Source organism: Myotis nattereri, assembly GCF_964212035.1.
Source record: "Myotis nattereri genome assembly, chromosome: 1".
Lineage (NCBI taxonomy): Eukaryota > Metazoa > Chordata > Mammalia > Chiroptera > Vespertilionidae > Myotis > Myotis nattereri.
The window spans coordinates 60,192,593-60,218,548 of record NC_138075.1 but is presented as its reverse complement, the minus strand read 5'-3'; the positions used below and the strand labels follow the sequence as shown (position 1 = coordinate 60,218,548).

General features: G+C 43.4%; 2 protein-coding genes across 3 annotated transcripts in view; one reads left to right on the top strand and one right to left on the bottom strand.

Annotated features, from left to right (window-relative positions):
* GALK2 (galactokinase 2) overlaps positions 1–17,836 on the top strand; it is a 156,253-nt gene extending 138,417 nt beyond the window's left edge. For both annotated transcript variants that reach the window (XM_081109163.1, XM_081109162.1), the window contains exons 9-10: positions 8,230–8,431; positions 17,228–17,836. In XM_081109163.1, coding sequence (XP_080965289.1) covers positions 8,230–8,431; positions 17,228–17,435 — 410 coding nt within the window. In that variant the 3' untranslated portion in view covers positions 17,436–17,836. The remainder of the gene's footprint in view (positions 1–8,229; positions 8,432–17,227) is intronic.
* Positions 17,526–24,574, bottom strand: LOC308532030 (protein FAM227B-like). The gene is made up of 4 exons (XM_081109219.1): positions 24,503–24,574; positions 23,166–23,240; positions 21,583–21,652; positions 17,526–17,927 (listed from the first exon to the last, which is right to left on the bottom strand). Coding segments are annotated over exons 1-4 (240 nt in total). The 5' UTR covers positions 24,505–24,574; the 3' UTR covers positions 17,526–17,834.
* Between the last annotated feature and the right edge of the window lie 1,382 nt (positions 24,575–25,956).

Sequence of the window (25,956 nt, the reverse complement as noted above, 5' to 3'; positions counted from 1 at the left end):
TCCTTTTATTTGAAACACATTTTGTTTGTTTTAGAAATCTCTTTTCTCCCACATCTGTGAAGCAAAATACAATATAAACAATTCTGTCATCTGTGATAATGGGTATTAGGCACACTTTAGACACTGGAGTTTACTGAACCTTCTTTTAGTAAACTATTCCCTTTTTTTTTTTCTGGTGAAGGTGATAGGAAGCATAAATTGCCAAAATAGTAAGTCTTCACTTGCTCTATTGCATTTGTCCCACAGAATATTTAGCGAAGATTTGGTGCAGGTTTGTTATAAAGTTAAGAAACTGAACCATTCATTCAATACATATTCATTGAGTCCCATCTGTGTGCCAAACCATCTTTTAGCTGCTGAAGATACAATAATGAAGAAATTAGTTAAGGTCCTTGATCTCCCAACCCTTAACTTCTAGTGGAGAGAAATGACCACAAGCTAACAAATAAATGAACACATAAGAAAACTGGGGGAGACCCAAGATAGTGGAAAATTAGGTGAAAGCTACACTCAACTATTCTCGAGACCAAACTGAAATTAGAACTAAAGTATAGAAAAATAATCCTGAATAACCAACTGAAGACTACCTGGAAAGAAGCCTTATAACAAGGACTTACATAGAGGCCACACTGAGACTGGTAGGCGGTACAGAGGCTCAAGAGGGCTGCCTGCGCATGCAGAGGCAGCAGCTAGAGTTCCAGAGGGATGCATCAGCTGCAGAGGGGTTCCCCTGAGAAGTGTGGGGTATAATCCACAAGCTGGGCTACCCAGCCCAGAGTACCAGAACTGGGAAAGACACCCATATTACACCTGGCTGTGAAAAGCAGTGGGCTTTCTGTCTGCCAGGGAGAGATTGCTAGTAATGCAGTTATCCTCTTAAAGGGCCAGTGCACAAAATTTCGTTCACAGCCACTTATCCTTGGCTCCAGTGGAGGGAAGGCAGAGTGGGCTAGAGCTGTGTGAGGAGAATCTGGGGTTGATGGCTGTGGGGAGAGAGCTGCCAGGTCAGCTGCCAGGATCCCTGTGCTGAGTAATTCCCCCATACTGCAGAAGCCATTTTTGTCAGGCAAAGCACTCCTCTCCATGCACATCAACCTGGAAGGAAACAATATCCTCACCCCTTGGAATCCCTCTTGCCCCACCCTGTTGAGTTTATGTCCTGCTGAGGAGTACAGCCTGAGGCTCTTTAAGTGACTGAGCCTAATAGATAGCTTACAGGTAAAGGAGGATCTCTGGGTGCTTTGAGACTTTTGCTAACCTATCCCTGGGCCTGGTGCTAGTAAAAGCAGACCTTGATGTGCAGTGTGGTCCTTTCCACATGCACCCAGGTCCAGCAGAGAGAGCCACAAGTTGTGGATTGCTGATAGCTCCAAATAGGTTGCGTAGGGCCAGTCACAGACATTGTGTGACACTGACCTGCACCAGAGTCCCTCAGAAGAGGCCCAGAACTAATACACCTAGTGGTCAGCTTCAGATAACAACAGAGTAGGATCTAATAAGCTTCACAAGCAGTATATTCACAGGGAGATATCGGCAGGCACTGAACTCTGCTGAGGCAAATTCTGCTTCCTGTTATCAGCACCTGCACAGCAGCTTGCATGTTGTGTTGGGGGTTGAGCCTCACTGTCAGCCAGCCTGAGGACCTATCCCACACATGATGGGCCAATAGCAATCAAAACTCAATTACATCAGGAGGGCCCATGTAATGCGCTTACGGGACATTCCTAGAGCACCCAACTCAAGTGAACAAGGAGACTGTGCAATGGGTCTCACAGGTCACTTCCTACATAGGCCACCCTACCAAGATTGGGAGTCATAGCAGATCTACCTAATACATAGAAACAAACACAAAGAGATAGCCAAAATGGGGGGAGAAAGAAACAGGACCCAAATGAAAGAACTTCTCCAGAAGGAGAGATAAATAAAATAGAGGTAAGCAACTTATTAGTTACAGAGTTCAAAGTAATGATTATAAGGATGCCAAACACATGAAACAGCACATAGAAACCATAAAAAAGGACCAGGCAGAAATAAAGAATGCCATAGCTGAAATAAAAACTACACGAAGGAATAAGTAGTAGGCTTGATGAGGCAGAAGATCGAATCAGTGATTTGGAAGATAAGGTAGAAAAAACACACCCAATCAAACAGCAAAAAGAAAAATGAATTAATAAAAAAAGGAGGTTAATTTAAGGGATTTTGGGATAACATGAAGTATAACAACATCTGTAAGAGAAAGACAGCTGCAAGGGAGCTCCCACAGACTGCCAGCTGATTTCTCAACAAAAAACACTACAGGCCAGAAGGGATTGGCATGAAATATTCAAAGTGATGAAAAGCAGGGATCTACAACTAAGATACTCTACCCAGCAAAGCTGTCATTTAAAGAGCTTCCCAGACAAGAAAAAGCTAACGGAGTTAACATCTCAAATTTTAAAGAACTTATACAATGCAACACCAGGAAGACAACCCAGTTAAAAAATGGGCAAAGGACCGGAATACTCACTTTTTCAAAGAGGACATACAGATGGCCAATAGACATATGAAAAGAGGCTCAACATCACTAATCATCAGAGAAATGTAAATTAAAACCACAATAAGACATCAGTTCACACCTGTTAGAATAGCTAGCATCAATAAATCAAAAAACAAGTGTTGGCAAGTATGTGAGGAAACGGGAACCCTGTACACTGATGGTTGGAATGCAGATTGGTGCAGCATTCCATGTAGTTACCTCAAAAAATAAAAAATGGAACTGCCTTATGACCCACTGATTCTACTTCTGGAAATTTATCTGAAGAATCCTGAAACACTAATTTGAAAGAATATATGCACCCCTATTTTTATTGCAGTGTATCTACAATAGCCAAGATTTGGGAGCAGCCCAAGTACCCGTCAGTAAGCGAGTGGATAAAACAGCCATGGTACATTTACATGTTGGAATACTACTCAGCTGCAGAAAGGAAGAAAACTTTACCTTTTGTGAAAGCATGGATAGACCTGGAGAACATTATGCTAAGTGAAATAAACCAGTCAGAGAAAGACAAGTACCATATGATTTCACTTATATGTGGAATTTAATGAAAAAAATTGAACTAACAAAATAGAGACAGATTCATAGATAAAGAACAGGCAGACAGCTCTGGTGGTGGTGGTGGGTGTTGGGGGGGGGCGTGGAGGGATTGAGCAAAAAAGAAAAAAAAGGGAAAGAACTCATGGACATGGACATAGTGTGGTGATGTGTGTGGGGGAGTATGGTGGGTGGGGGTGGAAGAGGGTATGGGGGATAATTGGTGATGGGAAAAATAAAATAAAGAAAAAAAGAAAATTAGATGTTAAATGTTGGGAGGAATAAAATAGGTTGGAGAGAATATATAGGTGGGGGAGTTACTCTAAGACTGAAGTTGAGGAAAGGTCTCCTTAAGCTGTGACATCTGAGATTTGAATAACAAGCTGGGCCAGCCATGTCAAGATCAGGAGGAAGAGCATTTCAGAACAGCTGCTATAATGGGCCTAAGGCAGGAGCCCTATATGGTGTAGGGAAGTCAGGGGGAAGGCAAGTTTAGAGGTAACAGATAGAGTCATTACACAAGTGAATTTATTCAACAACTTTTACAGTTTAAATGTATATGGCCATGCTCACCTAGATCTCAGAATCTGTGTCATGATTCCAGGATCAGAATCAGTAATTATCTATAAGAATCACACTGGAGAAAATTCATGTTCTAAAGTCTATGCGATATGTCCTGCTTCAAAGCCTCAGATGTCCCGTCCACAGGGTAGGATGCTAGTAGTATTTTAGGAAAATGGCACCTGGTGTTCTAGTCTAAAATTGAATTTGCTTTGAAAGAAAGCATGTATGAATGAAGACAGTAACAACTTCCTTCATCTTTAATAAAATAATTGCTCTGAAGGATTATAAAAGTTTATATACAGATGGGGCAGGGAAGAAAGCTGTTACAGTTTTAGATTTTCTTGCATATTTTGGTAAATGTACAACAGAGACCTGATGAGTTGCCAGCAAATAACAAGCCAGAACCCTGGATCAAGAGAGCATTTGTGATACCCAGCCAACACAGAACTGCTTTCCCTCCCACAGGGTGGTCTCCAGATCTGTTGTAGCCCTTAGCAAGACTTTATATCACAATTGAAAACAGATGCCCTTTCTGCCCTCTCCTGCACTGTAAACTACCGTTCAGGGGGCACACTTTCGAATGCCTAGCAAGAGTCCTCGTAGACATTCTATTTCATGAGTCTTGCTCAGACACACCCTGCAATAGACAACAGACACAGATGTTGCCAGATTTGTGAGGGTCTAGTAATCTGCTTGGTGCTTTCCGAATGCTTCTTATCACAAATCAAAATACCAATACTAAGGATTAACATAAAAACATCTCTCTGGACAGTTTCTGCTTTAGAATATTTAATCCTAACAAAAAACATTTAATCTTAAAGGACTATGTAATCCTAAAGGGAAACCGAAGCATACTCTCCCTAATGGACTATATTGAGTTTTATTACAGGAAATGGCCCTAAACATGCTTATATTATATGTATATGACATTGAAAACCAAGATTATAAAAAAAAAAATCACTTTAAATTCTGATTTAAAGAGACTTATTAGCCTTAACTGGTTTGGCTCAGTGAATAGAGCGTCGGCCTGCTCAGATTCGATTCCGGTTGAGGGCACATGCCTGGGTTGCAGGTTGATCCCCAGTAGGGAGCGTGCAGGAAGCAGCCGATCAATGATTCTCTTTCATTATTAATGTATCTATCTCTCTCTCCCTCTCCCTTTCTCTCTGAAATCAATAAATATATATATTAAAAAAGAGACTTATTAGACATAATGGAATATAATTGTAGATTTTGGTTGGATCATGGTATAAATCAATTGACATTTAAGTGACAACTGGGACATTTAAATATGCACTGAATATGTGACAATATTAAGGAATCATTTGTAATTTTGTTAGATGTGATAATGATATGGAGTTATGTAAGAAAATATATGTATATTGTGGACATGCACATGCAAATATGTAGGGAGGAAATGTCACATCTATAAGTTATTTTAAAACACTTCAACAAAATATCAATTGAAGAAAATATGGCAAAATGTTAATAATTGTTTAATTTATGGGCTCATTGAGTTTACTGTAATATTTTCTCTACTGTTCTGTAAATTTGAAAATTTTTATAATTCAAAGTTTTAAAATTTTTGCAAGTTGGAGTATAGTACAGTGATTTGTCAGCTAAATAGCACTGCTTTATGGTTGTAGTGGATGTTGCTTTATTGTGCCTTTTGTGCTGTGATAGTAAATAGCAGTGGACCTGGAAACTAGATGATTTCTTCATAAAATGGAACATTACAATAAAAACAAACCAATAATCTACCCTTCTGCCCCCAACCCCACGCTCTGATTTTGTAACTTGGCCCATGATTATGGGAGATGAAGTAGTTAAAAAGTAAAACTGAAACATGTGGAATCCAAAAGCTAGTATTATTTTTTTTTCATTCTGGAATATAAAGCTCTTTTTTATATATGTGTATTATTTATTTCAGAGAGAAAGGGAGAGGGAGGAGGAAGGGAGAGGGAGAAAGAGAGCTAGAAACATCAATGATGAGAGAGAATCATTGATCAGCTGCCTCCTGAATGCTCCCCACTGGGGATCGAGCCCTCAACCTGGGCATGTGCTCTGACTGGGAATTGAACCCTGACCTCTTGGTTCATAGGTTGATGCTCAACTACTGAGCCACACAGGCCGGGCTAATACTTTGTGTCAATTATAGTTGACACAGAGTATTATATTAGTTTCAAGTATACAACACAGTGAGAATTGACTTTACATAACTTACAAAGTGATCACTACAAAATGTCCAGTATCCATCAGTCACTGTACAAAATTGTGATATTATTGACTGTATTCCATCTGCTGCACTTTACACCCTTGTGATTTGTTACTAGAGGCCTGGTGCACAAAATGCGTGGATGGTGAGGGAGTCCCTTGGGCTTAAACTGGCCGTCGGACATCCCTCTCGCAATCCGGGATCACTGGCTCCTAACCACTTGCCTACCTGCCTGCCTGATCGCCCCTAACCATTCTGCCTGCCTGATTGCCCCTAACCACTCCCCTGCCTGCTTGATCACCCCTAACTGCCTCTGCCTCAGCCCCCACCACCATGGCTTTGTCTGGAAGGAAGTCGGACATCTGGAAGATGCCCGATTGACCTGGTCTAATTAGCATATTACCCTTTTATTAGGTATAGATATATTAGCATGCATAAAATTATTGGCACTGTCTTGGGCACCTACATGCCAATCAATGGCTCATCTTTTTCCTTCTCTGTTCAGAGATTTTGAAGAGTGATCATTAAATCTACCTGTGATCTCTCTTCAGACAGTGTGTTTTTGCTGTCAGTATATGCCAGTATTGGTATTTTTTCTTATTTTTCCTCCATACTTGGTGTCAGTCGTTGCAGATTCAATATCAAAGGTAATCTTGCTGTCCCCTTTCCTGAGTACTAGTAAGCTGTTGAATACCAGCACCTCATTTTTTAAACAACAATGACTATATGGAGGTATCTTGCTTTGGGGGTTAAAAATAAAGCCCTAATATCTCATTATCAACAATGGACAGCCACTGGAGCTCCTGCTGTGTAAGGCACTGTTGAAGGTGCTGTTGTGGGGTGAAAGGTTGTAGTGGGGGAATGCACAGAATCAGAAGATCAAGTCTTTGTCTTCAGCAGTTGGCAAACTTTGCGGAGATACGAGAAACAATTACTGTGGAAAGTACTGTATATGATGATCACCCAAATGAGTGCCACGGACTGCAAGTGTGGTACAAATTCAGAGTCAAGAGATTGTTCCCATCTGGGGCCATTATAACTTCATGGAGCATATAAAGGAGGTAAAATTTTGACAGGGAGAGAGAGAGAGAGCAAGAAACTCCTTTTGTGTGGACCAATGAGTATACGCAGAAGCAAGGAGTGTTTGGATAACTATGAATTGGCAAGTTTGGCTGGAGGGAAGATTTCCTATTGGGACGAGCATGTTGAGTCTAAGAATTTGGATTATGGTAAAAACTGGGGAAGCAGTAAAGGTTTGGGACCATGAGTAAGGCTATGTGTTAGGAGCGCAATCTAACAGTGTTGACCTCAAGGGAGGTTGAGATTAAGACAGGAAGATCAGTTGGGAAATCACTGCAAAATAGTTTAAGTGGGAAAGGAAATAAAAGTTAAATTTGGGTCATGACAGTGGGAATAGAAAGAAGGGATGATGACAAAACACACTGTAAAAAAAACCCAATTAGATCTGATGACTGCATTTAGGTCCTCTTTGAAAGAGAATAGGAAAATTCACATGAATTTGTATCATTTCATTGATGCAAGCAGTCAACTCTAAGCTTAATATGTCTAATATGACTCAATTGAGAAACTTTGAAAGAAAACTTTTCATTATTAATTTATAGGAAAACTAGCCCCACACTTATCATTAGTAAACTGTTACACAAATCCTAAGAATGAGCATTCACTTCCTGTAGCCTTTGCTGCCTTTTTATCCATCTCCAAGAGCCAGGAAGATGGTGGTATGGGGGGGGGGGGGGTGGAAATGTGACCCGAGACTTTAGCAGAATCTATTGGTTCATAAGTGGAATGTGACAGTACTTCCAAAAAAGTAGTAATAGTCTAGGGGAGAGGCACCTGGAGGAGAGTCATGTAAAAAGCTGCCTTGAAAGGATGTCCTTCAGTGGAGGACAGGCCTGGCTCCAGAGGGCTCTTCAAGGGAGAGCTGGGAGCAAACACTCTGGCCTTACTCTCTCCCCTCTGTCTCTTGCTGATCTTCCTCTCTCCCATCTAGATGGCAAGGGAGCGTGTTGGTGTGCCCCACACCGGCCAGCCTCCTGGGACAGATGTCGGGGCAGGGAAGGGCAGAGAGGAGAACTGGGTGCAAACAGAAGGTGACAGTCACATCCTCTTCACAAAGCATAACAACATGGGGGGAAAGGCCTGGAGGAAGTTCTTCATAGAATCATAAAACGTTAGAGCTAGACTTAAAATGAGACATGTAGACTTTAAAGAATTCTTTCAGTGAAGGAAAGACCTATATAAAGTCTAAGGTATTGATAATGAAGACGGAAACGCAAGTCCTCAATAACTGTACTTTTCTTTGCACTGGGTTGTCCGGTAACTATTTCTAACCTTGTTCCCCATCCCCTTTCTTCCTAAGTGCTCATCTTCAAACTGTACCAGCGGGCCAAGCACGTGTACAGCGAGGCTGCGCGAGTGCTCCAGTTTAAGAAGATCTGTGAGGAAGCACCTGACAACATGGTCCAGCTGCTGGGGGCGCTGATGAACCAGAGCCACGAGAGCTGCCGGGACATGTACGAGTGTAGCTGCCCTGAGCTGGACCAGCTGGTGGACATCTGTCGGTGAGGCTGAGACAGCAGCGTGTCAGGGGTGGGGGGGTGGGGGGGGGATGCTACCAAAGCAATTGTTTGAATTAATGAAAAAGAACAACACACACCACATTTTCATGGCCTTCTGAGTGAAAGATGATCCTTGCCCACTTCCTGTATGAAGAGTTGTGTGTGAAATGGAGCCGACCTTGCTCCTTCCTGAACGTCTGTGCGATGAGAGACTGGAGGCCTCCCTCACGCTTCACGGGGCTCCGGGAATGGAGTCGTTCCTTCAGAACATCCCGGGAAAGACATTTAGGGGGCTTTTCTCAGACATGGCCCCTGTTACTTTCTCCTGATCGTTCACCCAGTGCTGCCCACTGCACTGCGGCTCTGCCAACATCTCCTGTTTGGTGTCCCAAGTTTAGTTTTATTCAAAAGAACAGAAAATGGAAAGGGAGCCTCAAGTCTAATAGGATGCTGGGCTAGAGGGAGGTTGCTGAAGGGATTAACTCAGAGAGCCAGCATTTCCTGCCTTCCCGGTTTGTTAGGCAATTTGGGGGAATAAAGATGAGAAAGCCCAGTTTATGAATGGTTGGTGAGACAGAAATGTAATGAGGGAAACTTTCAGGGAGCTTGTGACCAGTTCGTTTGTAATTGCTGGTGAGTGGGGGGAACAGAGGAGAATGGTCCCTTTGCCCAGAGGGATCCGTGACCTTGGGAGAACTGAAAGGGAAACTGGGCAAACTCTCAAATGGCTACATGTTGTTTTCACTGTGAGAAGATAATGCATGAAGAGAATATGAGGACTGTCTGCAATTAGCAATGAAAATATAATTTGCCACTTGGCGCCTATGGCTGGCCTCACTCATTGCCACACCCGCAGCCTGAAGAGTTTAAACCACGCAGCCCCCGTGATTGCACATGGCGTGTGTGACCCGGCTTGCTGAGGGATGTGAACGGAGCATTGATGACAGTGACTCTGCTGCCGTCAGTGTTCGCTCGCGCATTGCCAGGAAGCCTTCCTGAGCTTGTTTCATTGTAAGTGCTCTTTTCAGAAAATATCACGGGCCCAGGAAATGGAAGGGGACAAATATCGTTCAGTTCTGGACATAAGAGGAAGAGAGATGGTTTGTGCAAAATCAGGAAGCGTCACTGCCTGTTAGGTAGTGGGGTGGTTTGAATCCTGCCTGAAAAGCAGTGGAAAGGCATTTGCTAGCCTCCTGCAATTCACTAATGAACTTTTTCTTCCTGGGATGGTCCACAAGCTATGGCTCTTGTGGCACTTACATTCTCACAGGGAAAGAGGAAAATGACAATTAAAGAGAAATCAGATGGTAGTGATAAGTGTTATGAAAAAGAAGAAGAAGAAGGGATAGAGAGTACCAGGGCTGAGGGGGGAAATCTTTATATGGAATGGCTGAAGGAGTCCTCTCTGAAGAGACAGTATTTGAACAGAGTCCTAAAGGAAGTAGATAGGCCCTGAGTGAGCATGTGGCTGTCATGTGAGGTACAGTAAGAAGACCAGTGTGGTTGGAGGACAGTAGAGGAAGGACAGAGTAGTGGGTGATGGAGGAAGAAGGGTGGGAGGAGCCACACCACATGTGCCTTGGGGGCCATGGAGGCGCTCTGGCTTGAAGGGAGAAAGGCGAGTGGAAGTGCTAAGGTCCTGTGCAGATGCCTTGAAGGAAGACTCAAGACCATCGCTGTGTGGGTGAAAGACAGGACACGAGATGACTCCTGGATTTTTGGCCTGAGAAAATGTCCTTCTTTCTATAAAAGCCACATTTTTGGAAGTCAGACTTCACATTTCCGAGTCAGAATGATCTTAAGATACCGTCAGATATGAGAGCAGGAAGAGGAGAGATAGAGGTGCTAGTGCTTAAGTGCTGTGACCAGTCAGCATAGTGAGGCTGTGGACAGGAGGAAGGCTGGAAAGGGGTCGGGGGCATCGCCAAAGATAATGGTTAGCTTTCCCTCCTGGTCCCCTTGTGGCACTTTAAAATTCCTTTAGTTTTCCTGAAGGCCTGCTTGGAAAGTATTTGCAAAAGACTACTAATGGGTTAAGTGAATGAAGGATTCCTATGCCTGGAATACTCGGGGCACTATTACATGCTAGAACCTTCATGTGCTCTGAGCCAGACCGCATGGAAAGGTGCCTCTACATAGCCAGTCTATCGGACAACATAGAAGCTGCTTTCTGACGCGGATGGAGAGAAGCGGGGAAGGATAGCGGCCACCAGTGCTGGCTGTTTTCTCAGTGGGAGCCTTCTTCTGTTCCTCAAGAGAAAATCCATTGAGGATCCAAAGAAAAGGGGCAGGGAGGGAGAAGGAAACTATACTCCTGCAGGGAGTCTGTTTACTTATTTTTATTAAATTAACATTAGAAGACCTCAATTATGTGAAACAAAGTACAGTATAATAATGAAGGAAAAAGATGAAGCTTGCCCAGTGATAAAGTAACCCTTTTTAAGGAAAATGTAAATTTTAAGAAACAGCTGAATTTTAAAGTAGGATTTGCTGAATTTTAAAGTAGGATTTACAAAAGAGTTTTGAAACCAAGTCAATTACATGAGAAACCGCTCATTCGCTATTGGTTTCCCTGGTTGCACTTAAGGAAAAACAGTTAAGGCTATTATTTATAAGTTGACACTTGTTGAAATAAGGAGGACTCAGTGCTGCATTATTGCCCAAGCTGTTAATGACACACTTTAATAGACCAACAAAGGTTACAAAAGTAGAAGTGCTGTCTTCCTCAGAAGGCTTTCCACAGCATTATTCCCCCCAACTTCTCAGCCTCCAGTGCCTGTTCTGAGCAGGTCCCAGAGGGAGGAGCGAGGTGCACACCATAGTCCTGGGCCCTTTTCCCACCAGCTCAGGTGCTAACCTGATTTCTGCCCAAGAACGGCAGGGAGCCCTTCCCGCTGCCCTTGGGCTCACTTCTCTTTGGGCCTTTGTCTTCCACTTACTTTCCTCCACCTGCCAGATAGATAGATAGATAGATAGATAGATAGATAGATAGATGATAGATAGATAGATAGAGATATACCATAAGCTAGAACCAACCCAATGGCCTTTAGCAGCTTCATTTCTAAGGTAGACTTGTAGTCATATTTTCTTATACTTTTTCATCTAAACAGTATTTGGAGTCTGTGATTTCTTGAATCTAAAGTTATCTGAAAGTGGTTCTAACCTGGCTGTAAAAATAATATAAGTGGTTCTGGAAGGTCTGTTTTTCTGAGATTCTAGTCAGAAAATTTTAGGCTTCAGAGCAGGTGCATGAAGTATTTCCAGGTAAAGGATCTATTATTGACTGCTTATGATTATATTAGAGGCAGTCAGTATAGCATACCATACTGACTCCGTGGTGCGAACACACACACACGGGGCACCTGCTCTGAGCCTGATCCCTCCTCCTGTGCTGGTCACGACTGTTACAGAGTCCCAACCTCATTTGCATATTACTTCTTTGTATATATAGATTATACTAGAGGCCCAGTGCATGAAATTCATGCACAGAAGGCAAGGGGGGGTCCCTCAGCCTGGCCTGCACCCTCTCCAATTTGGGACCCCTTGGGAGATGTCTGACTGCCAGTTTAGGCCCAATCCCGCAGGGACCGCTGGCTCCTAACCGGTCGGGTGCCTGACTGCCTGATTGCCCCTAAGTGCTCCCCTGCTGGCCTGATTGCCCCCTAACTGCTCTCCTGCTGGCCTGATTGCCCCCTAGTTGCTCCCCTGCCAGCCTGATCACCCCTACCTGCTCCCCCCATGCTGGCCTGATTGCCCCTAACTGCCCCCCCCTACTGGCCTGATTACCCCTAACTGCCCTCCCCTGCCAGCCTGATTGCCCCTAACTGCCCTCCCCTGCCAGCCTGATTGCCCCTAACTGCCCTCCCCTGCTGGCCTAATCATAGCTAACTGCCCTCCCCTGCCAGCCTGATCACCCCTAATGCCTCTGCCTTGGCCTCCACCACCGTGGCTCTGTCCAGAAGAATATCGGTCTAATTAGCATATTACCCTTTTATTAGTATAGATTATACTAGAGGTCCGATGCACGAAATTTGTGTAAGAGTAGGCCTTCCTTCCCCTGGCTGCTGGCACTGTCTTCCCTTTGGCACCAGGGACCTGGAGTCCCTCTGGCCCCAGCTTCATCTGGTCTAATTAGCATATTACACTTTTATTATTATAGATTATATTATATACTAGAGGCCTGGTGCACAAAATTTGTGCACTCAGGGGGGAGGGGGAGTCCCTCAGCCTGGCCTGTGCCCTCTCGCAGTCTGGGACCCCTCGGGAGAAAACGACCTGCTGGCTTAGGCCTGCTCCCGGGTGGCAGAGGGCAGGCCCAATCCCTAGGTGCAGCCCCTGGTCGGGCTCAGAGCAGGGCTGATTGAGGAGTTGGGGTGCCGCCCCCTGTCATGCACAGAGCAGGGCGATCGGGAGGTTGTGATGCCACCCTCAGTCATGCTCAGGGTAGGGCCGATTGGGGGGTTGGGGCACCGTTCCCTGTCACACTCAAGGCAGGGTCGATGGGGAGGTTGCGGCACCACCCTCTGTCACGCACAGAGCAGGGCCAATCAGGGGGTTGGGGCACTGCCCCCTGTCACTCACCGAGCAGGGCCCATCAGGGGGGTTGGGGCTCTGTACCCTGTCATGCACAGAGCAGGGCCCATCAGGGGGTTGGGGCGCCTCCACTCTCACACTCAGGGCAGGGCCAATGGGGAGGTTATGGCTCTACCCCATCACACACAGAGCAGGGCCCGTGGGGAAGGGGGGTTGGGGCACTGCACCCTATCACACACAGAGCAGGGCCAATCAGGGGGTTGGGGCACCGCACCCTGTCACACACAGAGCCGCAGGGAGATCAGGGGGTTGGGGAGCTCCCCCCTATCAGGCACAGAGCAGGGCTGATCAGGGGGTTGGGGCGCCTTCCCCTGTCATGAACAGAGCAGGGTGGATAGGGAGGTTGTGGCCCCGCCCCCTGTCACACACAGAGCCGCAGGGCGATCAGGGGGTTTGGGCGCTGCCCCCTGTCACGCTGATCCCGGTACCGGGAGGCCTCGCGGCTCCACTGATCCCGGTGCTGGGAGTCATATTACCCTTTTACTATATAGGGTAGAGGCCTGGTGCACAGGTGGGTGCCGGCTGGTTTGCCCTGAAGGGTGTCCTGGATCAGGGTGGGGGTCCCCACTGGGGTGCCTGGCCAGTCTGGGTGAGGGGCTGAGGGCTGTTTTCAGGCTGGCGGGTGACTGAAGCTCTCAACTGCTCCTTTTTTTCTTTTTTTTCTTTTTTTATTCTGGGCCAGCTTTAGCTTTGAGACTTGGCTCCAGCTCTTAGGCCTCCGCTGCTGAAAGTAGGTTTCTGGCCTTTGCTTACAATGTTGCGATCCTGCTGGCTGAAGCCCGGCGGACTAAAACAGGTTACTGGGGTTTTGTTTAGCTTCTATATTTGTTACAAAGTTGCTTAGAGTTGCAGCTCAGAGGCCTGCAGCGGCAGGTGGGGAACATTGGAGTCCTCCATCACTGAAGCAAGCAAGCTTCATGTTAGTTTCAAGCTGCCTGGCTGCCGGCCGCCATCTTGGCTGGCAGTTAATTTGCATATCACCCTGATTAGCCAATGGGAAGGGTAGTGGTCGTACGCCAATTACCATGTTTCTCTTTTATTAGATAGGATATTATATTAATATATATGCCATTTCATATATAATTGACTTGGTTTCAAAATTGTTTTATGTTCTTCAGTAAATTCTACTTTAAAATTTACATTTTGTTTACTTAAAAGATTTTATAATTGGGCAAGTATCATCTTTTTCCTTTATTTTTATACTTTATTTCACATAATTGCGGTTTTCTAAGATTCATTTTAAAAACCTGAGTAAATATTTTGATATTTTTTTATTTTAGTTTTTTTTCATCACTATTAGTTCCCCCTATACCCTCTTCCACCTACTCCCACTCCTTCCCCCACCCATAATCATCACACTGTTGTCTGTGTCCATAAGATTTTTCTCTTTTATTTATTTTTGGTCAATCTCTACACACACACCCCAACTCCTCCACCCCCTGGCCAAAAAGACTGGTCTATTTATGAATCTGCCTCTATTTTGCTTGTTAGTTCAGTTTGTTCATTAGATTCCACATACGAGTGAAATCAGATACTTGTCTTTCTCTGACTGCATTATATCACTCAGCATAATGTTCTCCAGGTCCATCCATGCTGCTGCAAAGGGTAAAATTCTTTCTTTTTACAGCCAAGTAGTATTCCATTGTGGTCATGTAAAATAGCTGTTTTATCTACTTATCTACTGATGGACTCTTGGGCTGCTTCCAGATCCTGGCTATTTTAAAAGAACATAAGGGAGCATATATTCTTTCAAATTAGTGTTTCCAGTTTCTTTGGATAAATTCCCAGAAGTAGAATTGCTGGGTCATAAGGCAGTTCCTATATTTTGATATTTTAAAACAAATATAAAACCCAACAGCCAATTTTTAGAACCTAACAAATGCCTGGAATTATGCTGGGCTGAGATTAGAGAGATAGATATAAGCTGCCCCTGAGTTTAAGATTTTCTAAAATAATTAATTTAATACACATTTGTATAATATAAAAATACTTATTTTGAAATAAAATTGAATAGAAGTACATACAAGGCAAAATTCCTTGCTCTTTCTCTTTGTAGTTTGTAGCAAAGTTGGGTCTTATTGGATTCCCCCACCCCCATTATCTTGTGCATGGTGCCTTAGTAAGTGCTTTATGGTCAAATCAGATCCTTTAAAAGTAGGAAATTTTATTCGGGCTTTATTGGGTGCCTGGAAAGTTATAAGAATATACTTTTCAGTGATAAAAGGATCAAAAGGAATAGTCTATAATCTCCATCTCGTATCTTGCCCTAGCCTTTGTTTGATAGATCATGCTTTTTAAGGCAGAGGCTTCTTTTGTTGTTTTGATCAACCTTTCTGCACTCTTATTAGTCCAGTTGCCACAGTCATCCAAGTGGTATTTGGGAGATTTTAGGGTTTGGTTTTTTATAACTCTCGTATTGCCTCTCTGATGGTTGCTGCTCAGGGCCCACATGCTTAATGTTTTACTGCTCTTCTAGGGAAAAATGCAAACGTGAAACGTTCACTAAATGCCCTTGCTCACCTGCTTCTTAATTTAAAGTTTTTATTGGTTTCCTAACTTTTGGGTCTCCGGGAATTTTGATGGCATATGCCAAAGGGCATATTAAATACCAGTGGGGACACTGCAGACAGGCCCTTTCAGCCTGTGAGTGTGTAGTTGGGCAGGCGGCTGACCAGCTGCTGGGAAGACCCTGATTTGTGATCACAAGTGCCACTGGCTCAGGGCACAGGCTATTTATAATAGCACTTATCGCTCTCTATTTGGGAAAGTCAAGCTTTGATGATTTTAGACCATGTGGTTGATGCAATTTACTCCATGTCATCTGCAGCCGGCAGGGTGCTGACAGCCACTCTGGGGACTCAGAAGTGAATGCATTCACCTAGGAAGACTTGAGCTTCTGCTCTCTGGAAACTTGTGGGATACTCAGCACAATAGGCCCTTTGGTACAATTCTTATGGGGTTTGCAGTGAGTTAGAAACAACACTCAGTTTGCTTTAAGTTCAGTTTTGAAACCACAGCTTTCAGAAATTGTTCCAGTGAAAAACTGTAAGAAAATATGCCTACAAGTTCATTGAAGACCATAGGAGACCTGGTTGGCCTGTGTCCAGCCAAATGGCACAGTTTGGGCCCTAGAGAATGGAGGAGGAGGCACAGTGTGCTCTGGATGAGGCACAGTTCTCAGGAGGTGCTTCACTGACACCTCTATTGTTCTAGCATTTTCCCCAGGGAAGAGAGTTTGATGTGACTGACAACTGTTTTTTGTTTTTTTTTTCTAAATCACCAAATTGCAAATTGGCCCTTTGCCAGGCTACGGACTCAGAGTCATTCTAGGATCCCAGGGCTCCATTCCATGCAGCTATTGGGTCATCAGCTGAATGAATGTTTGAGGGATAGGAGGACAGGAGTGGTTTTTATTTGTTTGCAAGCATTTTTGTTTTTTTCCTTCAACATCTATTTTTATTTGAAAAGCATACTTTAATGAATAAAGCAGATGATGACAAGAAATCGATTGACAAAATTACTGAGGGGAAGTGAATTACTGGTGTGCAATAATTCTGATGTTCTAGAGTAGGGGTAATAGTCTACTGATATTTTCCAGGAAGTAAAGTAGCTCATTTAGATGGAAAAAGGGGATGACATTGTGCTAAATTACTTATGGAGTTTTTAACCTGCTATAAATTTGGAGTAAATTTATTAGAATTGGAAGTACATGTTAACTTTGTCAGGATAAATAGCATCCTTTAAAGATGAGTGATCCTTGTACTTTGTACAAATCTTAGCTTTGACAGTGCCTGGTTGCTGGGGACTAAGCTCACCGCCTGCTGTGTGGTGGATTATACAATAGTTTCCATCCCAATTGCACATTTCATTGGATGATAAATTCTGAGTCCAGTTGTCAGACCAGCTCCTGAAGATGCAGGAAGATTCCATGAGATCACCACTCAAAGAGCCGTATAGCAAGCAGCCTACTACTCAGAGCCAAAGCCAAGGGCCAGTTTTAGATATAATTAAATTTGAAGTTACCTCTGCAACAGTATAAATTTTCTAATTTACTAAAAAGTTCACTGGAGAAAACCCTACAAAACAATACACACAGATGCACTCTCTCTCATTAGAACTTGGGTAGGCTATGTGTCTTATAAGCAGCAGCCGCATCACTCTCATGTTCATTTACAGGATCTAATTTTTCTTTTCTCACTGTTTTAGGACGTTTGGAGCTCAAGGGTCACGACTCACAGGAGCAGGATGGGGAGGCTGCACAGTCTCATTGGTACCTGCTGACAAGCTGCCCAGCTTCCTAGCAAATGTGCAGGAAGCCTATTACCAGCGTGGCGATCGGTGCCTGGCACCCGAGAAGCAGAGTTTGTTTGCTACCAAACCTGGAGGCGGGGCCTTGGTTTTCCTTGAGGCCTAAACAATGTAAAAAAATCTCAGAGAAACTATTTAGGGCATTTAGGAGCTGGCAGGACTTCTCATGCCACAGTAAATTAATCCTTTCTGTTTTGTATTATGATGAACGGTTGCTATTATCAAGATGTGTTTCCAAAGAAATGGTTGCAAGCTCTCTAAGCTTCATAACGATTATTTTTCCATCTTAAAATATGTTTTCTACCAATAGGAGTCAAAATTATGGTTGGACAGATCCCTTAAGTATGATTTACTAGGATTTATTGACTGTAAGATTTTTAAAGATGAATTGTAAAAGACAATCCCAACCTCATGGATTGGACTAGAGTTAAACATACTGCTACAGTTAAACTGAAACAATTGACTTGTGTACAGTATCTTAAACACAGTTTACTTATGGTTTCTCTCAGCGCTCTTCTTCATCCACGGTGTAGTCTTCTGTTGATGATGATGATGACAGTGATGTCAAAAGTTCTCTGTCAAGCTTAGCTTCATTCCGCTATGAAAAGAATACATTATTAGGGATGCACAGATTTTCCTGGACAGTGTATACTGGAGTGTGAGATTCCCCCAGTTACCAACATGAGCATTATTAAAAGACTAGAGGTCTGGTGCACGAATTTGTGCACATTGAAAGGAAATTAATTAGAAGAAATATTTTAATATTGCTATTCGCCCTTTCTCTATAATAGAAGTGTCAACCAAATTCACAATTGACAATGATAGAAACACACGTGTGCAATTGGTGCCAGTGAGAGCTTTATATGTATCCTGCATACGTGAGTCAACTTAGCCTTTTATATCTATTTATATATATAAAAGCCTAAGAGAACATCTGACCATTCGACTGATAGCTATGACATGCACTGACCACCAGGGGGCAGATGCTCAATGCACAGGCATGGAAACATGGAACAGACTGATGAATCTCAGAGGGAAAGGGAGCAGGGGGTGAGCGGGAGGGGGTTAACCAAAGATCTTATATGCATACTAGAGGCCCAGTGCACAAATCCCTGCACTGGGCCTCTAGTATATAGAATAAGCTTGCTTAATTAGACCTGCTTTCTGATATAGCTAAACTTTTTCCAGCCCAGTGAGCACCCCAACTTCTCTTTCAGGTAATTATCAGCAACACAGCAGTAAATATCAATACAAAACACATTATTATTGTAGATCATTCAGGGGGAACAAAGGGTAAAATATTTAACTGCAGCAGTGTTTGACTATATTCTGTGCAGTGAGAAAATCTGAAGTCATTTTCAAGATCCACCATTTCTTACTTCTTTTCAGTCGGGTCAAGTTTCTAAGCTTTCTAAATCTGTTTTCCGGCTAATGAAAAGAAAATAGGATTCTACCAGTCTCCTATCTACCTACTCCAGGACTTCTGTGAGGATCAAATGAGATGAGGCACAGGAAAACTCTTCACAGACATTTGATTAAAGTGTGAAATGTTTGCACCTGGCTATAAAGCAAGTCATGTTCCTGGGCTGAAAAAACTGCAAGGAGGCTTGTCTTCACTAGGGAGAGGAAGCCACCTTGCACCCCTTTATTGTGTGTCTAGTAAGTCTTATTCATATATGTGGGCCAGTGTAGAGCTGGTGTGCAGGTATGTGGGTAAGAGTATAAAAGGCTTAGAGAGGTGGTTCTGAGATTGGGTAGAGGTATTGGTGGGTACCTGTATATGTTTATCAAACGTGGGCAGAAATATTTGGCCAGGTAGCAGTGGTAAATGAATGGCTTTCTCTCAAGGATAGAAGACAGGAGGGCCTTTTTGAATTATGTAAAGATTTAGACCAGAAGGCATTTAGTGATGTAATCTGATAAATGAGACAGCAGTGGTCTTATGGAATGAATTACCCAGAAAATTACCACAATTTTCTATTAACCTATGATTGTTTTTTGCTCATTAATGTGCAACTCGAAGATTGGACATCATCATCTTGAATCTCAGTTTCATGGAGGCTCAGGCAAAGTTCGTTGTCATATTTCTCAAAGGACAATAGTCATATAGAAAGTACTAGAAAATCCATTATTTTATTCTAAAATAAATTTCTTAGCAGAAAGGCAAAGACTTAGAAAACTTAAGTCAAATTTATTGAAAGAATTTTGAGTTTTTAAAACTCAATAATCCAAAATCTGAATTGATTTAATTTTTTAATACTCACCTAAGTATATATTTATTGATTTTTCTTTTCTTCTTTTTTTTTTTTTTTTTTTGAGAGAGAGAATGAGAGAGAGAGAAACATCGATTGGTTGCCTCTCATATGTGCCCTAACCAAGCTTGCAACTTAGGTATGTGCCCTGACGGGGAATTGAACCCGTCTCATTTCAGTGTATGGGACAATACTCTAACCAAGCCACACTGCCCAGGGCAAACTCTGAATTGATTTTAAATTATAATTCTTTGGTTTTTTTTTTTAAATACCTATTTTCCACAAAAGATCTGTGGTTGGTATATAATTCTTTAAAGATACCTACATTACAGTTTTTTAAAAAGCACTTGCCGTTGCTTTGCTATCTATTTAAAAAAGAACTGTTTTTCAGTAAGACTATCACCAAGTGTTGTTCTAGAAATTCTGAGAGATATCAAACTTGTGTGGAAAGGACAAGGCTAGGGCCACTGGAAAAAAAACGGTTCAAGTAGAAGATGGAATTTGAGCGTGAATCTGAATTGCTGATGGTGGAAGATCCGATAGTACTTTGGCCTCCATTCCTATGGGGCAACAATGAACTGGAGCTGAGGAGGTCATTGCCTGATTTAGACGAGGGGAGTGCTCTCCAGTGTGCCAGTTTCCACAGCTCCTCGTACTTCCCTAATACTCGAGCCGTTTATCATTGACTAGCTGAGGTCAGCATGCCCTTTCCCCGCATACCTGCACAGGTGTTTTCTCTACTAAATAAACATCTCTCTGGACCCATGTCTCCAGCAGTAGTAGTTAAGAGATACCAATAAAAATGGGAGAAAGAAGTATTTTGTGTCTGTGGAAGTCCTTGGAGGGAAGGTAGGGGGGGATGGGGGTAAGGGGAAGGGATCAACCAAAGGACTTATATGCAAGCATATAGGCCTAACCAATGGACACGGACAATGGGGTGGGGTGGTGGTGGTGAGGGCATGAGCGGGGTGGTAGGGGATAACGTGGGGATAAGGACACATATGTAATATCTTAATCAATAAAAAAATATATTAAAAAAAGAATAGCCCTGTTTGTTTAATATTAAGCACCTAGGTATGTTACTCCTTTCTGTTGCACCTTTATGGCTTCTATAAGAATTAGATTAGATTATTTAACTCCTGTTTTGACTTTACACCCACAGCCAATGAGGACTGCTCTAGATTTTTGATTGGTAGCCTGGCATACTGAAAAGAAAAGGCTCTCTCCTGCTTCTGACCTCAGATTGCCCAGCCTTCAGATTTGTTGTACACTAATGTCTACATGGCCTTGCCTGCTGGGAGGGAAAAGGCCCTTCTGATGGCACAGGACTGCCCATAAGCAGAAGAGGGGAGGACACGGAAAACGGGAAGGTGGCCCGGTCTCTCTCCTTTTCTTTCTTTCCACTCTGTTCAGAACCTTTTCATTTCTGTCTTATGTTTCTGTTAATTGTGGGTAGGGCCCATTCATTTAACATAGTGGTTGGGATCCAATATATTTTCAATTATGAATGGAAAATATGAATATGATTTCAAACACCAATAATTTTCTGTTAATTTGAAAATTTGACTGCATTTGGAGGTTTTTAGTTGCATAAATTATCCTTGGTCAGAAGCAAGGGGTGGGGATAGTGGACATGAGATAGTCACAGACATATGAAATGTGCACATGGATGATGAAATAACATATGAAGCCACATACTGTTTACTTAATATTGTCTAGTCCAGCTGTGGGCAAACTACGGCCCGCAGGCCGGATCCGGCCCATTTGAAATGAATAAAACTAAAAAAAAAAAAAAAGACCGTACCCTTTTATGTAATGATGTTTACTTTGAATTTATATTAGTTCACACAAACACTCCATCCATGCTTTTGTTCCGGCCCTCCGGTCCAGTTTAAGAACCCATTGTGGCCCTCGAGTCAAAAAGTTTGCCCTCCCCTGGAGTCTACATACTAGTAAGAGAAGCTAGAGAGACTTCTCAATTAGTTAAAAAACAAAACATACCAGTTTATGTAGGAACTTCTTAAAGTCTTTTTCAATCTCTAAAGGCTTCTTGGTAGCCTTTGCTTGGAGTCTAACATGGAACAAAGAAAATCATTAACCAAACTAGTTTTTATACTGACACCAACTAAGGCCAACATTTACAAAGAGTTTAATGTGCCGGGCACTTGCCAGCACTTTGCAAGTGTTAATTCAGTTACACTTGCAGCAGTCTTATGCAGTAGGTACTGCTATTATTTATCCTGTGTTATCAATGAGGAAACAGCCTCTGGGAGGTCAAGTCCCCTCCCCACAGACATAGAGCTCACAAGTAGCAGAGGATTAACCCAAGCAGTGTGACTGGAGCCCTCAGTTCCAACCATGGTGCGACACTGCACCCCAGCCATGGAGCGTCCTCTTCGGAGAGATGCTGCACACAGCACTCCCTGAACTGACCCCACTCACAGGCTCCAGCACAGACTTTAGGAAGGGTCAGTGGGGAGAGAAGAGTGAGAGAGACTGGCAAGAGAAAGACCTGGGGGACAAAGAGAGACATGGAAGAGGCAAAAGGGTGAGGGTGCTCACTAGACTAAACTCACAGAGAGTGGGAATCCAGGGCTCTCTCATGGTTTCTGTCCCTAAGTACTCATTCAAGAATTATTGAGGAGGGAGATGAGTAGTTGAATCCAGAGATCTTTGAGGCAAGAGGCAGAAGTGGCCTAGGCAAGGAAGGGTAGGAACTTGCAACAAGGGAGAAACATTAGTAGCAAGAGAAACGCGGATGAGTGAAAGAACAATGAAAAAGGGTAAAAGGCTATTATTTCACTGGAAATTTTCCACTGAGACATTTTAAAATTATTCTTCCTCCATGAAATCTGTAGGAAGTAAAATTGTCTAAGAATTCCAAATATACTTGTGCAGGGGTCCTGGGACTAATACCCTGTGGATGCACAAGGACAACTTAAGCTTTGGGGAGTCAAAAGTTATATGTGGAATTTTGGCTGTGTGCAGGTCAACGTTGTTCAAGGGTCAACAGTATGCGAGACTGACATATGCTGGTCCCCGCGGACTGCTGGAAGTTTGTGCTCATCTGATGCTCACTTTCACGCATGTGGGTGTGTTGGAAGAAGTGGGTTAGTCTCAATACAGCTTTCCTATTTATACTCTAATTTATAAAATAAATAAATGAGACCAATGTCCTTGCTTCAGTAGGGGGCAATGTATGTGTAGGGGAAACAGCAGGGACAGAAGGGGGACAAAGAACTAGCCCGGGGCAGACCAGTTAAACAGGTGGGTCTGGAGTTTACATCTTCCCTTAGGGCATGGCATGCTCATGGGCTTGCTTTTTAAAAGCCTGAGCCTAAATTCTATATCTGGTGGAGTGAAAGGTGAAGATGATAATGTTAGCAAGTAATTAACTTAGCAGAGTAGGTAATTATGTGGATAAAGGAAGTTAAAATGTTACTCTAGATGAACTGTTGAATAGAAAATCTCTTTGCAGATATCTGAGTTGGTGTATTTTTACATAATAAAATCATTGTGGTTTTATGTAACACATTTGTTCAATTACAATATTTAAACACTGCAGCGTTGAATAAGAAACACACCTCTTAAGCTCCTTGTTAATTCTTTCCTGCCGCTCTTTTATAATTCTTATTTCTTCATTAAGTCTGTGCTTTTCCCTATAAAATCAAATATCAGAGTTAAGTTTTCTAAAAAAACATTTATTTAAAAATATATTTTTATCGATTTCAGAGAGGAAGGGAGAGGGAGAGAGAGAGAGAGAGAGAGATAGAAACATCAATGATGAGAATCTTGATCGGCTGCCTCCTGCATGCCTCCCACTGGGGATTGAGCCCGCAACCTGGGCATATGCCCTTGACCGGAATCGAACCCAGAACCCTTCAGTCCGCAGGCTGAGGCTCTATCCACTGAGCCAAACTGGCTAAGGCAAACATTTCTAATTGCGAAAGAGTAAATCAACAATTAGCCGACTTTCCCATGTCAGTAAAAGTCCTTTACAAACCAATTCTTCAGTGTCCCCTCCCAATGCAGTACTCTGTGTGAGGAGTCCCCAGCCCACCCTCTCTTACAAACACCTGCCAAAGGCATCACTCGCAACACCCGAGTATGGGCTGGCTTTGCTGCTCCCATAAGGCCCTCCCACACAGTGTCCATCCTGCTCTTCCCACTGAGCATAGGCAATCTAAGGGCTCCCTCTCTGTGAATGTGGGTGGGAGGGGAATGGGACCGTGGGAGCAGAAGCTCAGGCTTTGGTTCTGCTGCTGGATAGGACCTGGCTGGCTGCTCTCCAATGACCTCTCTTTGATGTGTTTCCTGAAAAGCACCAGGCACCCGTCCTTTCTCCCATTTAAGGCGGTAAGACCTCTAGGCAGTGACTTTGACATCACAGAAGTTTTGGATCCTGCAAATTTGTTCTTATAAAAATTGATGGACATCCTCTCATTAAGCCATTTCTAGCTTCCTGGCACATAAGAATACCGTGGCTGGCCATGAGTAATCATTGTAATTAAGTGGTTAAAATAAAACATTTCAGAAAAGACCTCCCTGCCTTGCTTTCCTCAATACCACCCCCGCTGCCACCCAGCTCCAGGGACCTCCTTCTAGTGAAGACAACTTTTCCGCTATGCTTCCAGGGCATCTTTGTAAATGGACAAGGATCCAATCCCTAGTCGCTGGGGCTCTCTGCTGGCCTCTCCACGTCGGGGTGCATCCCCCAATCACACCACAGCCCCGCTTCCTTCCTCAATCCCAGATGCTTGCCATGGCTCCACGGGCACGAAGTGCATCCTCAGCACCTACTTGGAAAGAATCTCTGCGTTGTAAGATGCTCAGAAGGAGCTTAGTGGACATGGTTTCTAAGATCACTTCCAGCTCTAAAAGAGTCAGTTTTATATTTATAAGTAGTATGGCAGCAACTTACATCCTCAAGTCCCTTCGGTTCTTTGCAAATTGTCTGTTTGCCTCCTTTATAATATCACGGTAAGTTGGAGCAGGTGATGTGATAGGATTATGGTTAAGGCAAGATTTCTCTTTTTTAAATATATTTTATTGATATTTTTACAGAGAGGAAGGGAGAGAGAGAGTTGAGAAACATCGATGAGAGAGAAACATCGATCAGTTGCCTCCTGCACACCTTCCACTGGGAATGTGCCCGCAACCAAGGTACATGCCCTTGACTGGAATCGAACCCGGGACCTTTCAGTCCACAGGCTGACGCTCTATCCACTGAGCCAAACCGGTTTTGGCCGGAAAGATTTCTAATTGGGAACATTCAGGAGAGATAAACAGTACCTTCGATGGGGGGACAAGGTGGGGTCTGGCCTGGGCTTCTGGCATGAGGGGTCTCAAGTGTAACTGAACGCTGGGTCTGGAGTGATAACCGAGAGGACTGAAAGAAGGCAAGACCCACTGACCACTTTAAACTTGTATCCCATTATCTGGACCACACCAACCACAGTGTGCTAGGACTTAACAGCCACATAAATCCTGTAATTACCATTTTTAAATGGTGAGTTGTTTTTTTCTTTCTTTTTTTTTTTTGGTGTGCTTCAAAAGCAGCAATTTGTTAAATGTAAATATTAAAAATGTACCAAAATTTCTGTAACCCTGTTTAGACATTGCTTCATTTCCTTTTTAAAATTAAGTTTGTTGGGGTGACATTGGTTAGTACAATTAGATGGGTTTCAAGCATACAGTTCTATGATGCATCATCTATATACTGCATGTGTGTTTACCCTAAGTCAAATCTCTTCATTTCTATGTATACCGAGAACCTCAACGTCTCTCGACCTCTGAGAGGCTCTGGAGGTGACTGGTAGCATGCCAGTTGCCTCCCTTAGCCTGAGCTTGGCTAACTGCACGGAGAAAGATGGTAAGCAGAGCCCGGCCAGATTGGCTCAGTTGGTTGAGCATCGTCCCATTCACCCAAAGGTTGCCGGTCAGATTTCTGGTCAACGCATATAACTGAGTTGTGGGTTTGATCCCTGGTTGGGGCATGCACAGAAGGTAACTGATTGATGTTTCTCATTCTCTCTCCCTGCCTCTCTTAAGCAAGTCCTTGGGTGAGGATTTAAAAAAGAAAGAAAGATGGTAAGCAGACGGTGTAAGTGTGCTATTAATGAGGCCAGGGCTCTTGTCCCATCTGTTTCTGGTACAGTCTGTGGCTGGAACCCTTAACCTCGTGTGAGCCCAGGTTTGTGTCTAGCACACTTCCCTTCTGAAGAAGCAATTGGAAAATGACTCAAGGAGGCAGCCCTCACCTTTGTGATGACCTTAGACTCATCAATAATGAGGAGTTCTTAACCCTCTGCAGTTTCCAACCCTAGGCACACTGCAATATTACCTCGACTTTCCTCTGAATGCAATTTGCTCATT

Coding starts and splice junctions, on each gene's coding strand:
- LOC308532030 (XM_081109219.1), bottom strand. Junction 21,653..23,165: donor ATTAACAAGGAGCTTAAGAG/GTGTGTTTCTTA, acceptor GTTCCATGTTAG/ACTCCAAGCAAAGGCTACCA. Junction 17,928..21,582: donor AGAAGTTCCTACATAAACTG/GTATGTTTTGTT, acceptor TTCTTTTCATAG/CGGAATGAAGCTAAGCTTGA.